Source organism: Sebastes umbrosus, chromosome 20 (genome assembly GCF_015220745.1).
Source record: "Sebastes umbrosus isolate fSebUmb1 chromosome 20, fSebUmb1.pri, whole genome shotgun sequence".
NCBI classification, from domain to species: domain Eukaryota; kingdom Metazoa; phylum Chordata; class Actinopteri; order Perciformes; family Sebastidae; genus Sebastes; species Sebastes umbrosus.
The window spans coordinates 12,429,660-12,445,635 of NC_051288.1; the positions used below are offsets into that span (position 1 = coordinate 12,429,660).

The 15,976-nt window shown below is 43.7% G+C and overlaps 1 protein-coding gene across 3 annotated transcripts in view; it reads right to left on the bottom strand.

The window, feature by feature from the left end:
* Positions 1 to 15,976, bottom strand: part of LOC119479337 (ankyrin repeat and fibronectin type-III domain-containing protein 1) — a 148,725-nt gene that overhangs the window by 20,501 nt on the left and 112,248 nt on the right. For all 3 annotated transcript variants that reach the window (XM_037754803.1, XM_037754802.1, XM_037754804.1), the window contains 2 exons: positions 3,490 to 3,709; positions 3,054 to 3,261 (listed from right to left, as the gene is read on the bottom strand). In XM_037754803.1, coding sequence (XP_037610731.1) covers positions 3,054 to 3,261; positions 3,490 to 3,709 — 428 coding nt within the window. The remainder of the gene's footprint in view (positions 1 to 3,053; positions 3,262 to 3,489; positions 3,710 to 15,976) is intronic.

Sequence of the window (15,976 nt, forward strand, 5' to 3'; positions counted from 1 at the left end):
AAAGTCAAAGTGACTCCAATATTTCAAAACGATTTTGGCATTCAGAAAAATGCTTTTATATTCACACATAAAAAAGACCACTCAAAGCTGAGCAATGCTGGACTATAAATGTGAGTGGGCTGTTTTTCCAACCAATATTCAAAGCAAAATACTGTGAACCGATGATAGTGAAATTAAAAGAAAATTCTCAAAAACATCACTTTGTTTTTGCAGTAGAACCATACTACTGCGAATGTTTTCAGGAACAAAACACGTGTTCATCACAAAATGATTTACTGGCTCAATTAGAGGAGTAAATATCGTGCTGGTTTCGCTTTGATCGAGTGCACATGGCCGCACTGATATTGCAGTGGCCTGCAAAAGTGGCCTACAAAAGAAATTGCTTTTGCGGGGACTCTTTTTAATGCCTTTGTTTGCCAAAACGCTGCGGCAGATTCCTCAATAAACTTCATTTAACTAAAGCAGTCCCTCTCTTTTAGGCATGACATCACCTAGAAAATGACACAGAAAATGTGGCAAATGAAAGTGAGAGGGGCAAGAGAAGGGAGGAGTGCTTCTTCTTCTGCGGTTATAAGGGAACACAAAATGGTGGGAACGTGCATAGGCATCGTTTTAAACTGCCATTGTAAAAGTATTTTTCTGCAAAACTGGTGGAAAAATGTGCATAAGTCGTCTATTTATATCATATACCGCAAACTTCACACAGCCTCCATCAGAGGAATGTTTTTCTGAGACGGGGTCACTAGAATGTGAGCAATGATAAACAAAAAACACATCAATATAAGTAGATGTGATGCGACACCCGGTGAAAATATAAAAATCATGGGCATGCGGTTAGTGACACAAAGATCAAAGAGTGACATTGCCAACAGATCACTCTAAATTAAAGTATAGAACAGGTAATGTAAAGCTGTTGAGGTCACAAAGGACAGTAGCGTACTGTACTGCACTTCTTCTTTGGTGGCTGGTCATCCTGGGAGTGTTTGGGACTGGTGTGTGTCTGTGTTTAGTCTGTGTGGTCTGTGTTTGTTCATTGTAGATTCCACTGTTGAGCGTTAGATTCCACTGTTGACAGTAAGTTTAAAGCTCCGTGTCAAAATGTCCATCTGGGTGTTTAATACTGCGGCTCTCTCGGCGTCTCCTCAGTGGCTGCAAGCTCCTCTTTGAATCCCAGCGTCTCTTCTGGGTGTCAGGTTTGTTGTTCACTTGTGTGAAGACTTAGAGGCCGCTTGTCACTTTTTAAAACAGGTAACGCAAGGGGGCGGGGGGGTTAGAGTTAGGGCTTAAGATAGGATTATTACTGAGGATCCTTGGACTTGGACTCTTCTACGGATGGAAATAACTGTTAAAGGTCCATTTTGATTTACATTTCCAGCCCTTCCAGGACCAGAAACTGGCCCAGATGCTGTCACCAGTGTGTATGTGTGTCTTGATTTGTCCTTATTTCACATCAAGGTTGGGATCCTCCACAGCACATTAAAGTACCTTTGTCCTATTGAAAGCCACCGAGGGATTTATAATGTGAATATGAAGTTGCTTTGGAGAACTTGTTTGATTGTCTTCGTCTGCCTTTGTCTCTCTGGTAACCACACACACACACACACACTGAAGTCAAGCGTGTCAATATCAATATGCATCGGAGTCAATTCCTTTCAGAGCTTGAGGAAAAGTCTGCAACGTCTTTGATGTCAATTCTCCTCAGATGGAGTTTGATTAGTACGCGCTTATAAAAATAGGAGCCTTTGCTTTCCTTATGTGCTGTTGTTCTCTCTCTCTTTCTTTGTGTTTCAGTCCTACACACACACACACACACACACACACAACTCACACTCTCTCGTGAGTTATTTGAGTTCTGGAGAGAGAGAGAGCACAATCAAAGAGCAAACTTCAGTAAACATCACTTTCCATTCAAGTGTTTTCAATTTAATGATACCTTTATAAGACGTCTGGCTCAGCTCTGGAGAAGTGTGTGTGTGTGTTTGTGTGTGTTCGTGTGTGTGTGTGTGCACAAGTACAAACACAAACAGCCTAGGAGCCTCACTGGCGAGTTCTAATCATTAACAGAGGAAGGGAGCGGGAGGCTCAGCAGATCACAGACAGTGAAAAGTGCTTATGAAGATGACTAATATTGCATCATGATTACCACCCCTTTAATATGTTTTCACTGCCAGCGCAAAATACAAAGAGATGTGTGAGTTTGTCAGCAGTGTGAGGATGAATGCATCACTGGTATGCACGATAAAGACGTCTATGAGTTATGTGTTGCTTTGGGCAACACCTGCGGTCGCTTCAGCGGCGGCCGACATTGCCGTGGCAGCGGCTTTGGCGTCCGCAACGACAGTTAATTCCCATTGAGTGGAAAACAAACTGTGTCTGGGATCAGTTCTGAGCCGTGCTTAAGATTTAAATGTACATAGGGAAAAAATGATAACAGACCTGTCAGTGACTGACAGATGCGGTTTGGGGCCTCACTGGTGTCAGAACTTGACAACTACGTTTGGCTTTTCCACATTATCACAGGAGATTTGATTGGCGAAAGGATCGGGCAAATCAACTCGCTTCCTGCTCGGAGCCAAGGTAGCATTTGCTACGGTATGATTCACCTGTAGGCCAGCCAAACTAAAGTAAAGAGATGTCAGATTTTACATGGAAAAATATGATTAAATACTGAATACATGAGTGAAACATTGCTCTTATTAGTATAAAGACATTGTGCTGACCCCAGAAGAGATCTTGGATATTTCTTACAGAAAAGAAGCTACTAAAAGTTGGTTTGCTTGCTTCCATGGCTGCAGAAGGTTGTTTGCCACTTTGTTTCATATGTAGCAACGGTGTGTCGAAATGGGCAGCAGACGGGATCACAAAAAATCCAAAACAAAAACAGACGTTCTGGACCGGGATGGAAATTAGTTTCCTTAATCTCTGATGACATATCATGGTCATTTCATGATTTATTACAGTAAATATATTACATATTGGTCCTTTAACATTCAAATGATCCCCATGTGACTGGGTATGTGGGGACTACAGGTACGTTGTGTTCCTCTACTCACAGTGGGGGCTCTCCTTGGCACCAGCTCGCAGTAGCAGTTTGGCCATGGGCACGTTGTTGGTCATGATGGCGATATCGAGGGGAAGGAGGCCCTCGCTGTTTGGGGTGTTGTGGTCCAGCTCCTCCAGACTGTACTGGGACAGAAGCAGCTGCACTAAGTCCAGCTCCTGGTGCTCCACTGCCTCGAACAACGCTTCATTACTCTGGAACTGGGATACAGAGAAAGTGAAGTTAAACACGTTGTGATACCTCAGCTTACATCAGGGAATGCTTCTCACAATATACAGTATTTTCTGTCTTGCTCTATAATAGTGAGATGGGTGCATACACATACACACCTGACGTTCTCGTTACTACTCAAGTCTATATGTTTTCCCCCTGACTATTTTTAGACTACATTATTCCTGGGCTTATTATTTTTTCCTTCTCTGACTTACTATGGTGGTTTTGCGCAGCCTCTCCTTGTCTCCTCCCCGTCCTGACACCACGTTGTCCTCCAGGGCAGGGGGGTTGGTGCCCACGCGGAACTTTCCAGACAAGTTGCGGTAAAGGCGGCGAGCCGCGCTTGGCGAGGAAAGGCTGGCCGTCTTGCGGGTCGGGGCCGGCTGGTGGGCCTGGTCCCCCCTCATGGGCTGCGTCATCTTGGCAGAGTCGGCCCTGGAGGAGAGACGGGTGGGTAAGAGATAGAGTAGGTGAGAGAAAAGAGTGGACTATGACATTTTATACAGTACACTGAGCGCATGAGGCTTCATCACTTCTCGAATTTAAAGAATTTACACTCCTAGAGAAGATCACTGTACTCACAGACAAATGCTAAGGTGCACAAGTTCAGAAAAAGACAGCTCTCTTCTTTATAGCTTGCCAGTTAATCTCCATAACAAACTTGCCTACTTTAATTAAATTTTACTAATTAAATTTGTGTTACTATATGTCAAAAAGTATGTCTGCTGTATAATGGTGGAGGCATAAAGGGGAGGAATCTGAAAGGAAGGAAGGCCAGCTGCTTGGTTAACTGACTTCAAATCAATGTTGGTCTGGATTTCAATTTTAATTAATTCACAAAAGAAGCTGAAAAACACAATATGATCTACGGAAAGCAGTTTCTACTCTTCAGGAAATAAGTTTAGATTATGCCTCTGTTAAACAGCACCAGAAATTCACAGGGCTCAATGTGGCAATTAAAGTGTTTTAAGCGCCAAGGCATCACGGTCTTACATGACTCACATTGTACGATATATCAGCTCCGCATATCAATTATTGAAACACATTTAATACCTGTTGATGTAACAGTATGTAGGGCAGTGCCTGTCAAGATCTTTGGATTGTGACAATTTAAAACAAATAAATATCCACTGTCACAAGGTGCATATGTAGAAAGGTGATTGTAGGATTATCAGAAACAAAAACATCTATGTAGTTCAAAAATGTTACTTTTTAATCCCATTATTACCACAAACCCCCAAAAAAACGATCTTCAGCCCCCTGGGAGTCGTGGTCCAAACACCTGGCTGAGAACCACTGATCTATGGCATGGTGATAAATTACACTGATCTGCCAGATGGGCACCATGCTGGCATTTTCAGTGCTCAGTCACGGATGCCATATGAGTCATCCTGCGCTGGCGAAGCCACCCTGGTAGCCGATTTGCTGCTCCGTAGCGTCATATCTTTCTGTTTCAAAAGATCAGCATCTCTTGCCGCTGGTGTCTTGGCATCGCTGGTATGACGACTATGCCGCCCCTCTCCATCCTGCCATGGGAACTATGCAGATGACAGTGTGTTTCTAGGGGTGAGTCTGGTACGTGGCGTTCACACACACTCGACCGCTGAAGGAAATGTCAGCGGGACTCTACAGGCGATGGTGACAGACTCCTTGACGGGTCCCACCAAAGAGAGGCGAAGAGATAAATGAATTCCTCAAGGACGCACTTTCAACAGCTTTCTCTCCTTCTGCTCCTCCCTCGTCTCCTAACATCTTATGAACTTATTCTTATCATCTCGCCCCCTCTCTGTTTCTCTGCTCTGTTCTTTCCCCTTATCTCCTCTCATTTCTCTCCCATTCTCTCTCATCTTGCTTTGATTCTACTCTGAATCATCTTTTTATTACAGTATGACTATAATCAAAGAATCTTTCTCAAATAGTTATTCAAGCGTCACAAACCCACTTGAAACATCCATACTCAATTAATTTTGATAGCATTTCTTGAAAAGTAAAAAGGTTTCAATGTGAACTGAAAGACAGTAATTAGGTAATGAGTAAGTAGGTTACATAATATTTTTGAGACATTAATGTTCCAAAAGAATAAAGATAAAGATAATTAACATCTGATTTGAATGGGAGCAGTTACAGCGTTTGAAATCATCGAAATGCTTTTTAGAAACCAAAAGATCATGATTTGAATCCCTGCAGCAGCCGACGTGTTTGTCTCTCAAGCTACACATGTCCTGTTTGAGTCCTTGAGAATTGCTTGCTTATTATCAGTCACTCTGGAAAACATCATCAGTTGAAATACCGCAAATGTAAATGTTGTTCTTAAAAAGCAATGGTTTGAACAGGGGCGGGGAGAGGTGGAGGAAAGTAAATAAAGGTTGAGTTACGTTGGTCCATCATGCCATATGCCAAGAAGTATCACACGGGCCAAGAACAGATTTGTCAAGGTGAGAACATCTGTAGGAAAAATGTTATTTATACTCCCGCTCCGCTATGGACGTGTGAGCCCACACGAGCATACACACACACACACACACAAGCCCTCCCCCAACACATGCAGTTTGTACAACAGCTGACGGCGGCCCACATAGTAGACTTTAAAGCAGCTCCAAGCCCCCGCAACAAGCCCTTTTTCACAGGGCCGATACACCTAAAATACCCACGATCCCCGTCCCTTCCCGCTCCGTCCCATCCATCTCCACTCCATCCCGTAATAGAGGCCTTATTTTAGACATCCTCGTGTTCCCGGCCGGGCCTAACCTATTCCAGGGTTCCAGATAAAGCGCGGCAGGTATTTGGAATAATTTTTCCATGGGCCTGGCCCGGAAGATAAAACAAGAGATATATTTGTAATGCGTGTGCCGGTATCCCATTTCAAAGAGAAAGCCCATCGGAATCCAGCCCCGGGCTTATTGTTATTTGCCTGAGATGGAACAGACAACCTTTTTCTGTCGGCAGGACGGTGCCCCATCACTCTCTGACGACATTAGGGAGTGTGTAACGTGTCGTGTGTGTGTCTTTACTTTCAAAGAGATGCTGCATCCTACACGTGAGATTGGGATGTCATAACCCAATGACATGATGAAAGACAATCATAACACAAAAAGAGAGAGAGAAGGCAATACAAACTGTGCAACAGTGTATCAGAAAGAGAATGAAAAAAATGAATGCGAGGATTTCAACACAGCTTTTCAGCCAGCATTTGGATGACTGTATGCTTTTGACACCTTATCCAATCAGCGGCCCCGGTGGCCACATTTGCAGCTGCAATCTGCTGTCAGTGAATGCTGACAAAGACCATGTCTTGTAGTCGCATATTTGATGAACAACCATGGTTAGCGCTAACCTCAGTGACAAACCCATTACGTTTCCTGTGACTGTTTTACAACCAAAGCCACCTCATGTTTCGTAGGTGTGATGTGAACTAGCAGCAGTGGGAAATGCTCGATTTGCATTCGCAGCAATACAGCTCTGATGCAGCTTTAAAGCTACAGTCGGTAACTTTAACAAAAATAACTTTTTGTCATATTTGCTCAAACGAATCAATATTCTGATACTGTAATGCATATTGCTCGCCTCAATGGTTTTCAGAAACACCTTGTAGTGTACTGTTTAGCTGTAAAATAATGAAAACAGTTGAGCTAAAACCACCGGCCTGTAGCTTTAAGGAGCAGTAAACGGTCAAGCTGATTTCCTGTGAATACCTCGTGCTTAGGTAGGCAATTTGAATCCAATGCAGGAATGGCGGACTCCGCCACTCACAATAAATACTACTTTATAGAGTGCTGCAAGAATGAGTCCTAAAACCCAGAAATGAGTTAGCATTTTTGCATTTCCGGTCCCCTCGTCTCAAAATCAATGTTTTTTTTTAATGGGTTTTGATTAAATGTCTGAAATAAGGTCTGCGGTTAACACAAGTTTAAGAGATTTTAACGTTTTGTTCTACGACGTAAAATACACCAGTAAATATCCCGCCCGTGAATTTTTAAACTTTTACGTGTCTTAAAAAGGGTGGTTGCTAACAAGTGGCTAAATGAGACTACAAAACGGCATCACAACAAACTTAAGTCCTCCTTTAAGCTTAGTGGTGGTAACATGAAGTCATGTGACTGCGGTGTAGTTCGTTTATAGCCTAACGTTAGCTTTTTACTTCCGGCAGTTGCATTTACGCTTCAAAAATCATAAAAGTGGTGTTAATTTGTGAAGATTATCTTGCTGAACACAACGTGCAAGTATCATAAACGTGTGTTTGTCACAGAGCTTAGTTTCTGCAAGAATCCAAAACCCAATGGAAAAATCCCACTGGCTTTTTGTTGAGGGAACCAGTGCTCTGCTAACTTACAGGTTGGCCTATAAAATACATCATCCTTGCACTACTCTATAGACAGGTCATTATACAATGAAAATACATTGAATTGGTTGAAAACAATGCTGACCATAAGTAGTATCAAAAAAAGGTTCTACTACTGTTACAATAATCTGAAGAAATGACAAGAGATTCAAAAGCTCAAAGACATCACACACACACGCAGACTATACCACACAATTTCCTACACTTTTACCAGGTTTGGAAACAGGAAGCAGTTGTTCTGGGAAACCAAAGTCTCAAACCAAAAGCCAGGCTTCATGTTTGGCCCTCGATCAATACCACATCAAATACAGCCAGTCTGCTTCAGTGAGACGGCATTGGCCCCGACAAACAATCAACACCCCCGAACTGCAAACACACACACAAACACACACACACACACACACACACACACACACACACAAACACACACCGCATTCGCTTTATTAGTTGTATCGGGCCTGTTGACACAAACAGTTTAGTCCTCCAGACAGTGAGTCACATGTAAACAAAGACTACATATAAAATGCGCAGACAGAGTGCAGACAATTACTGACTAAAAGTCAAGATGGGAAAAACCTGTGATTTACGAAAATGTAAAAAAGAAAAAAGAAAAAAAAAGTTAATTCCAGCATCGCAGAATTTCTGAGATTTTTGTGCGAGCTAAAAGGCAGCCACAAGTATGCACATAACAGCTCATGACAGAAATCTTAGAAACACTTCAAAGCAAATCTGCAATTGTGGAAAATGTTGCTTAGTCTGACGACTCCCAGTTTATGTTGCAACATCTAAATGACTCGGTCAGAACGGTAAGAAAGAATGAATCCATCCAACATGTTGTCGACAATAATGGGATGACGTAAATCACAAGTTTCATCACGACACAATATCATATTATTTATATTTCATATTCTTTGCACAACGATACAATATTTGCTGATATCACAAAGTCTGTTCACAAAGTTACGTTTATATCGACTCAAAAAAAGCGACTAAAATAGGATTTGACAATTTCATTACTGGGCTCTTCCAGACATTTAAATGAAAAACAATCTTTTCTTTTTACTTAAAAGAATAAAAATAGACCTGTTGTTCAATATAAAGTGCCACATTTCTATGGGAACTTGAATGTGAGCAGAAAATATGTTCTTGGCCAGAGCTTCTTGCTTCTATAAATATAGATAACTCTAATCTAAACTATAAACAATGGAAAATGTCTTTACAACACACACACACACACACACACAGGCACAGCGAGTCTCAAGCTACACGTTTTGCTGCATAGTGGGGTACCTACAGGCATGTGTTTATGTGTGTGCATATGTGCACGAGTATGTAGGTGCCAGAGAAAGACATTACATGGACTGCTGCCCAAATTAGCTACGGCAGCACAAAGAAAGATATTTTGATAGTGTGGAACGACAATATGATTATGTTAAAAAGCACACAATGCAACCATATGGGCACATATATGGTTATAATTGTCCCAAAGAGCTTCAAGGTATGGAAGAAAGTTTTACAACAATGCACTTTCGCGCCCAAAATTAGTTTAATTCTAAGTTTTCTTTTCTTCCTTAACACCTCCTTCTGCCCCTCGCCTCTGCTCCACCTCCTTCCCCAACCCCATCCTCCATCCTCGCAGTGTGTCACAAGGTCTCTTACTGTAGGTCAGCTGTGTGCTGACAGGACCCCCCCCCCTACTTGCAAACTTCTCACCAGTGGCTAGTTTACTGCCACACGGGAACACATAAATCTCCGCTGCATGTTAGTGTGTGTCTAATCGTGTTTATTACACACAGGCACAAATGACCATTCATATTAGTTGACGTGTATTGCATCGCTTGTCTGCGTAGGTCAAGTCCCGCAGAATAAACAAAGAGCTGGAGGTAAAGTAGATGGATAGAGAGAGAGAGAAAGAGAGAGAGAGAGAGAGAGAGAGAGAAAGAGACGAAGAAAAGGCAGAGAGCGGCACCAGAAGGACAGTGCTTGCTGAAAACAGGGTGGTGGGGGTCAGAGGAGGCAGCCAGTGAGAGGAGAAAGTTGCGCACGCACACACACACACACACACACACACACACACACACACACACACACACATGCACACACACACACACACACACACACAGTACGCTGGCTGCTCTAAATGTGGCTTGTAGAAGGAAATTCTGAAATCTGAGTCTTGGCACCAGACAGGCTGGAAGCAGGCAGGCTGCTGGACGCACAGAGGGAGAGAGAGAGAGAGAGAGAGAGGGAGAGAGGGAGAGAGGGAGAGAGAGAGAGAGAGAGAGAGAGAGAGAGAGAGAGAGAGAGATGGGGGGGGGGCAGTATTACTAGCATTCATATAGCCGTCCCCTCTGTTTGGCTCTTATCAGCTTATAGGCAACATGAGGCCACGCCAACACTGTGACCTGCAGCCCCTAGTGCACACCAAGTTGGCATGGCAACACAACAAACGCAGACGTACACACTGCATGCTCACATATTAAAACATGCAGCCCTGTGTAGAGATTTCACTTGATTTTTTTTTTTTTTTTACAGCCGAGGAGACAATCAGAGTGACTCTTTAGGGTCATGGAGATTTTATTGAGGGATGTATCAGGTGTGCGCACGAGTGTATTAACATTTGCTAAAAACATCCCCTTTCACTCGTGTCCCCAAGGGGGTCTACAGAGCGAGATGCGGATGGATTATCCTACCAGATGTGCATTTGAAAAGCGGTAGACTGGCCTGGAAGCAATGTACCTGATCGGCGAGATTATTAACATAGACTTGTGGTGTTTAAATGGGAGTTCTTTTGATAACAAGGAGCCTCATAAGTGCTGAGAAAACATCACCCGGCCTGTTGCACCACAGGCAGCAGACAGCTCTACTGATACCAGACAGGATAAAGCCACGGACTCTGTTGTTTACACCAGATTTTACACCATTTAGACAATATTTTTCCACTGTTGAGTCATCCACTTTTTGTAATCCACTCTCCACCGTAGCCTCAACTTCCTCTCTTTGATAAGCTGCTGTTGTTCTGAGGTGTTATTTATTTGTCGTTAGCTTTGAGCTCTCTCTCATCTGTGTGTGACGCACGCAGCAAGTCAGTGCTAAGATCACTGGTGCCCAGGTTGGTTTGTTCACATCTGCTGTTAGTCACAGTTAGTCAAAAAGTAACTGAGCTGGAAAACCCTGCAGGCAATTCTGCTTTTACTTATGCTTCCAATTCATACGTGACTTTGAAGTGTGAGCTGTGTGCATAATTGGGGAGTCGGAACAAACTGTGGACACCAGGTATACTACACCATACTGCATGCTCCCACTGCCCTTTATCTCTCTCCTATTTACACAGTCCTTTTTCTCTGTCTCCCCTTTTATCTTGTCCTCTTCTTCTCACTTTCTCTCTCTCTCTCTCTGTCTCCCTTGGGAGAACGGCAGAGAAAGAGTGGGCGGTCCGCTGTATGTTTAACCTTTGAAGCGGGCCTGCTGTGCCGAGCAAGGCCTGCCACCTGTTGGCCCTGTGTGTGTGCATGTGTTGTGTGTGCACGCAGAGGTAAATCTCTCTAATTTTGATGAGCAGAGACAACAGCGGAGTCACCATGGGGATGTGGTGGCGGGCAGCGGCCGACGTTCTCAGGAGGGGGGGGGGGGCTTCTAAGGTGGGATCACACACACAAACATACACACAACCCCTCCTCTGTCAGAGGCTTGGTGACACCATGTCTCCCACGGCGATCGTGGGCCCAGCCTGGGTGGCTCCAGGCCTTCTGTGTGTCTATCTGAGTGTGTGTGTGTGTGTGTGTGTGTGTGTGTGTGTGTGTCACACCAAAGGGGTCCCTGCCTGGGCCGCCATATGCCACCCACCCAGTCAGGGAGAGGAGAGGAGAGGAGAGGGGCGGGGGCGACCCCTGGCCACTGAAGCCACCAGTTGGCCCATTCTCTCAGTCACACGCCGGCCGGGCGCCATGTTTAAAGTCCCACGGCTGTTTATCTGGGATGGGGATGGAGGGAGGTGGTTGGGTGGGGGTGGGTGAGGGGGGTTAGGTTAGTCTCCTGATTATGATAAATCCTTTGTAAAAAGGATAACATGCATGCTCACACACAAATATGTACACTCCTGATTACGATAGATGGATGGATGCTTAAAGAGTGGAAAGGGTGACGGTGTGTCACTGCATGATAACAAACTCATCTGACATCAGTGTGTGTGTGAGTTTGTGTGTGTGTGTGTTTGTGTGTGTACACTTTACCGGATGGCAAACATGTAGGAGCTAGTATCTGGAAGCTCACATGCAAACACATGCGCAAGAAAGGTGAAGACTTAGTGTTATTAATGAAATAAATGCATTTGATATTGCCATGTCAATGGCGATTAGACCCCCGTTATACAATTGCTATTTCTTATGGAGGAAGTCGCACCATGCGTCTAGGGCTGTATCCGAAATCACTCATTATATAGTGGACTATATGCTGACTTTCCATTTTGTGGTGCTGTCCGGCTGTATAGTGAGAATTATTATACCCTGTAGTGGACTCAAAGTATCCTACAATGCATTGTGAAAAATAGTGGACAAGACGGTCACTAAACAGGCATTATATACCATCATGCATTGCGCTGAAGGAGAAAATGGCAAACGGACGAGAGGAGAGAGAGAGAGAGCAGCGCAATTTAGAGAGAATTGTGCCGTGAAAATAGTATATTTGATGTGAGCAGAGCGCTGCATCACAACATAAACAGCCACAAAGTTCTTTGAATTCATTAATTTAGGAAATTAAGCTTATTCCCACAACGGCAAACGGCAGGGCGTCACCGCTTTACTCCTTTCGTTCTTACCTTTCACAATAAAAGCCCTAGACATATCACCGCTTAAATTCACTCAGGGTATTTATTATGAATGGTCTACCGGCCAACATTGATCTGGCACGTTTTTATTGTGTGACAGCGATGGCGTTATTAACGGCGCAGAGAAAATGACCTGAGCAGTGTACGAGAGTGTTTTTTCATTTTACCGGTGAGCTCACTCTATAGTCCTCTACATAGAACTCCCTGGATAGTGAGTAGGGAGTAGTGAATGAGTGAATCATTTTGGACACAGCCTATATACTTGCAGTGGTGAACATCTAAACAGATGAAGATCTGGATGGATGAGAACCTGGAACGAGATTCCCGACGGACCCAAATGTGGACACACTGTGGAGCTGGCTCTGATATAAAACTGGAGGTGGACAGGTGGAGGCGGCTCATGTCAATCAGACACTGAAATGACAGCTGACAGCGGCCAAGAAAGGAACAGTTCTTTAAATTCTGACAGCAACAATGTGATTGGTTAACAGAGGCTGTGGTAGAATCTGATTAGGTGAGATAAATGTGAATGAAATCTTGTAAGTTGATTTAAAAATATATATTTAAATAAGAGAGAGGAAGTGCAAAGAAAATTTCCTCTGGATTGACATCAGTAAGTAAAACTCTTTACTGGCTCTCGCAGAGCTTCTGTTCCATTGTTGACGTGGGCGTGTACGGTCTGCACTACCTGAGCTTCCTATCTCAATCTGTAAACCATTTTCTCAAGACTAGTTTCAAACCGCAAGCCTCCTCGGTCCCCAGACGATTTTCTTTCTGCCTCTGACCCTGAATACAACCCTCACACACACACACACACACACACACACACGCACATTCACAGAAAGTAGGCAGAGGGGTGCAGTTCCCCCAGCTTTAAGTTGTCTTTTATCAGCTTATAAGCAACACATGGAGCCACGCTAACCCTCTGACCCACTGGCTGTCTGTCTCTGCACACGCACACACAAACAGAAACAAACAGACACACTACATTAACTGGCTTTTTTTCCCCCTTCCATTTGCTCTTTATTTCATAACCTCTCCTCTCTCTTTCCAGCTCTACAGTCCAGTTTTCAGAGCTCTCCGCCGCTCACTCTAGCTGTCTCTCTCCATCATCTTTTCAATCTGCCATTTCATCTACTTCAGTCTCAATCATTCTCACTCTCGCTTACCTATTTCAGTCTTCCCTGACATCCCCTCCCTCCTCACCCCTACTTCTCTCTTTCAGTCTACCTCCCTCCCTCTCACTGCCCTCCACCCCCTGTCTCTCTGTGTCTGTGTGCTGAGTTGAGGTTTGGAGTGGAAACCAGAGTATCAAGTCGGAGACACACAGGACAAGAGGGAGCCAGCCTCATAAATCTCCCTGAGTGCAGCCCACAACATCCAGAGTCATTTGTGTGTGAGTGCACGTAGGTGTTTATATGTACGAGTGTGTGTACTTAATCTACTTAATTTGTGTGAGTGTGTAACGTGTCTGTGTGTAAAAAAAAGGATACCTATCCAAAAGTAGAGAGGTAAGCAGAATTTCAGCTCCCTCATGTGTACTGGAATCCATAGTCTCTCATCTCGCCAACAACTCAGTCTCAACAAATTAATATCACAGGCCAAGAAGCAGTTGAAGTCCAAACTCAACAAGACAGCTGAAACAGCGCAAATAAACAGTTTTGTTCTGAGGGAAAAATGTTTCCTCGTATCCTCGAGGGTTTGTCAATAAAAACTTCTATGTTTCTATTAATGTCATCGACGTGGAGGCACTAAAAATAGTTCAGAAAAACAATCTCACAACAAGGTCCATTTGGTACCGTAGCCGTTCTGAAGCTTTCGATCATATTACGTGATCTTCGTCAGCAGAGGTTGCTCAGTTGGGATAGCAGATGTTCAAGTTTCCATTTTTTTCCCCGAGCACTTTAAAGGGATAGTTTGACTGTTTTGGAGTTGGGTTGTATGATGTATTTATCATAGTTTGTGTATTATCTACAGTAGATGACGGCCGGCACGCCCCCCAGTATGGAGAAGCAGACAGGAGTATCGTCACAGAAGCAAAGCAATGTACTGCTGTGGACGGGGCCGGCAGCAAAATGTATTTTAGCCACCTAAAAGAAAGGCTCACCTAAAAAAAATCCATATCAGTTTAAATGTATGTAATATTTCATCGCTTTCCCTTGCAGTCAGACAGCACTTTCTGATGGGGAACTGAAGCTGTTGTATCCAGCTATGCTCTCGCCAAAGCCACCAGACCTGTAATTTTAACTCGTAGAACATGGGAGTTGCTGGTCTACCGCTGCCTTAATCAGCTAGTTTGTTTGTGATTGTTGTGTGAATCCGAACAATGGAGTTTGGTTTCTTTGGCAAGAGCATGGATAACGGCCTCTGTTCCCCGTCGGAGACTGTACAGCTGTCTCACAGCAAGGTAAACTTCAAAACACCCACCTATCCCTTTGAGGACATCTCGTCCATGTCCGCTTAAAAATACAAGCATTAACAATGGTCTCTGGACTGAAAATAAGACTGAAAGCCACGAACGAAAAAAATGGTATACAGTATGTTTTCCGTGATGAAAAGAGTAACACCTGAACAATGACGAAAGATTCTGTTTCCTAACTATGATATTTCTAATGTATTTTCAGTGAACAGTGAAATCTAGTGCATCTAGTTTATACATTATCTGGAACTATATCTAACTCAAATATCCTTTTACACCAGTATGTGTGTCAAAGCGTTTTAGTGTTTAATACATTCAAAGGATAATGTTATTCTGATGCAGCCAAAAAAGCAGAAGTAAAATGTTCGACGTTCCAGCACAAGCGGGGGATCAGTTCCCTTCTGTCGTGATCTTTAACAGCATGTTCCCAGCGGAATTTCTAAAAAAGAAAAATTATAGGGATCTATAACCTCCTCATTTGTCCCTCTTGTTTGAACTGTCAGCTCTCAGCCACAGAAGAAAGGAGAAAAAATCTAAAGAGTGGATGAAAAAAGGAAAGAGCGGGGAATATTAAATCAAATTAGAACCAAATGAGGCGAGTGGCACGCTGTCTAAAAGCACTTTACACCCGGGCCCCTTGAGCATTGCCCTCCTTTTTCCACTAAGACTTTGGTGATTTCTCTATGTTCTCCTCTTATTCCCTTTGTGCACAATTCATAAGGATTAGCACTTGGTAACCCCCATTCCCCCTTTTACACACCCAGATAACTATTACAATGTGTGTTTTGCTCATGTATGTGTGTGAGCATGAATATCAAGGAGAAAATCAGACATGAGTTTCTACCACTCTATGTGTGTGTGTGTGTGTGTGTGTGTGTGTGTGTTTGGGTGTGTGTTAATATATCGACTACGGGAAGGGGAGGCTGCTTTCTCTCCTGGCATCGTCATCCTGAGAGTGCTGTCAGCTCCGAGTTATCCCTGAAGACAGGGTGGCACCAGGCAGAGCAGAGGGGCCTTCAGGGGGGGATGGAGAGGGTTTTAAACCCTCCGGCGCATACTGACTGCACAACCACACACATCACAATCAAACACTTAACTGGTGTGGTACCAAACTTCACA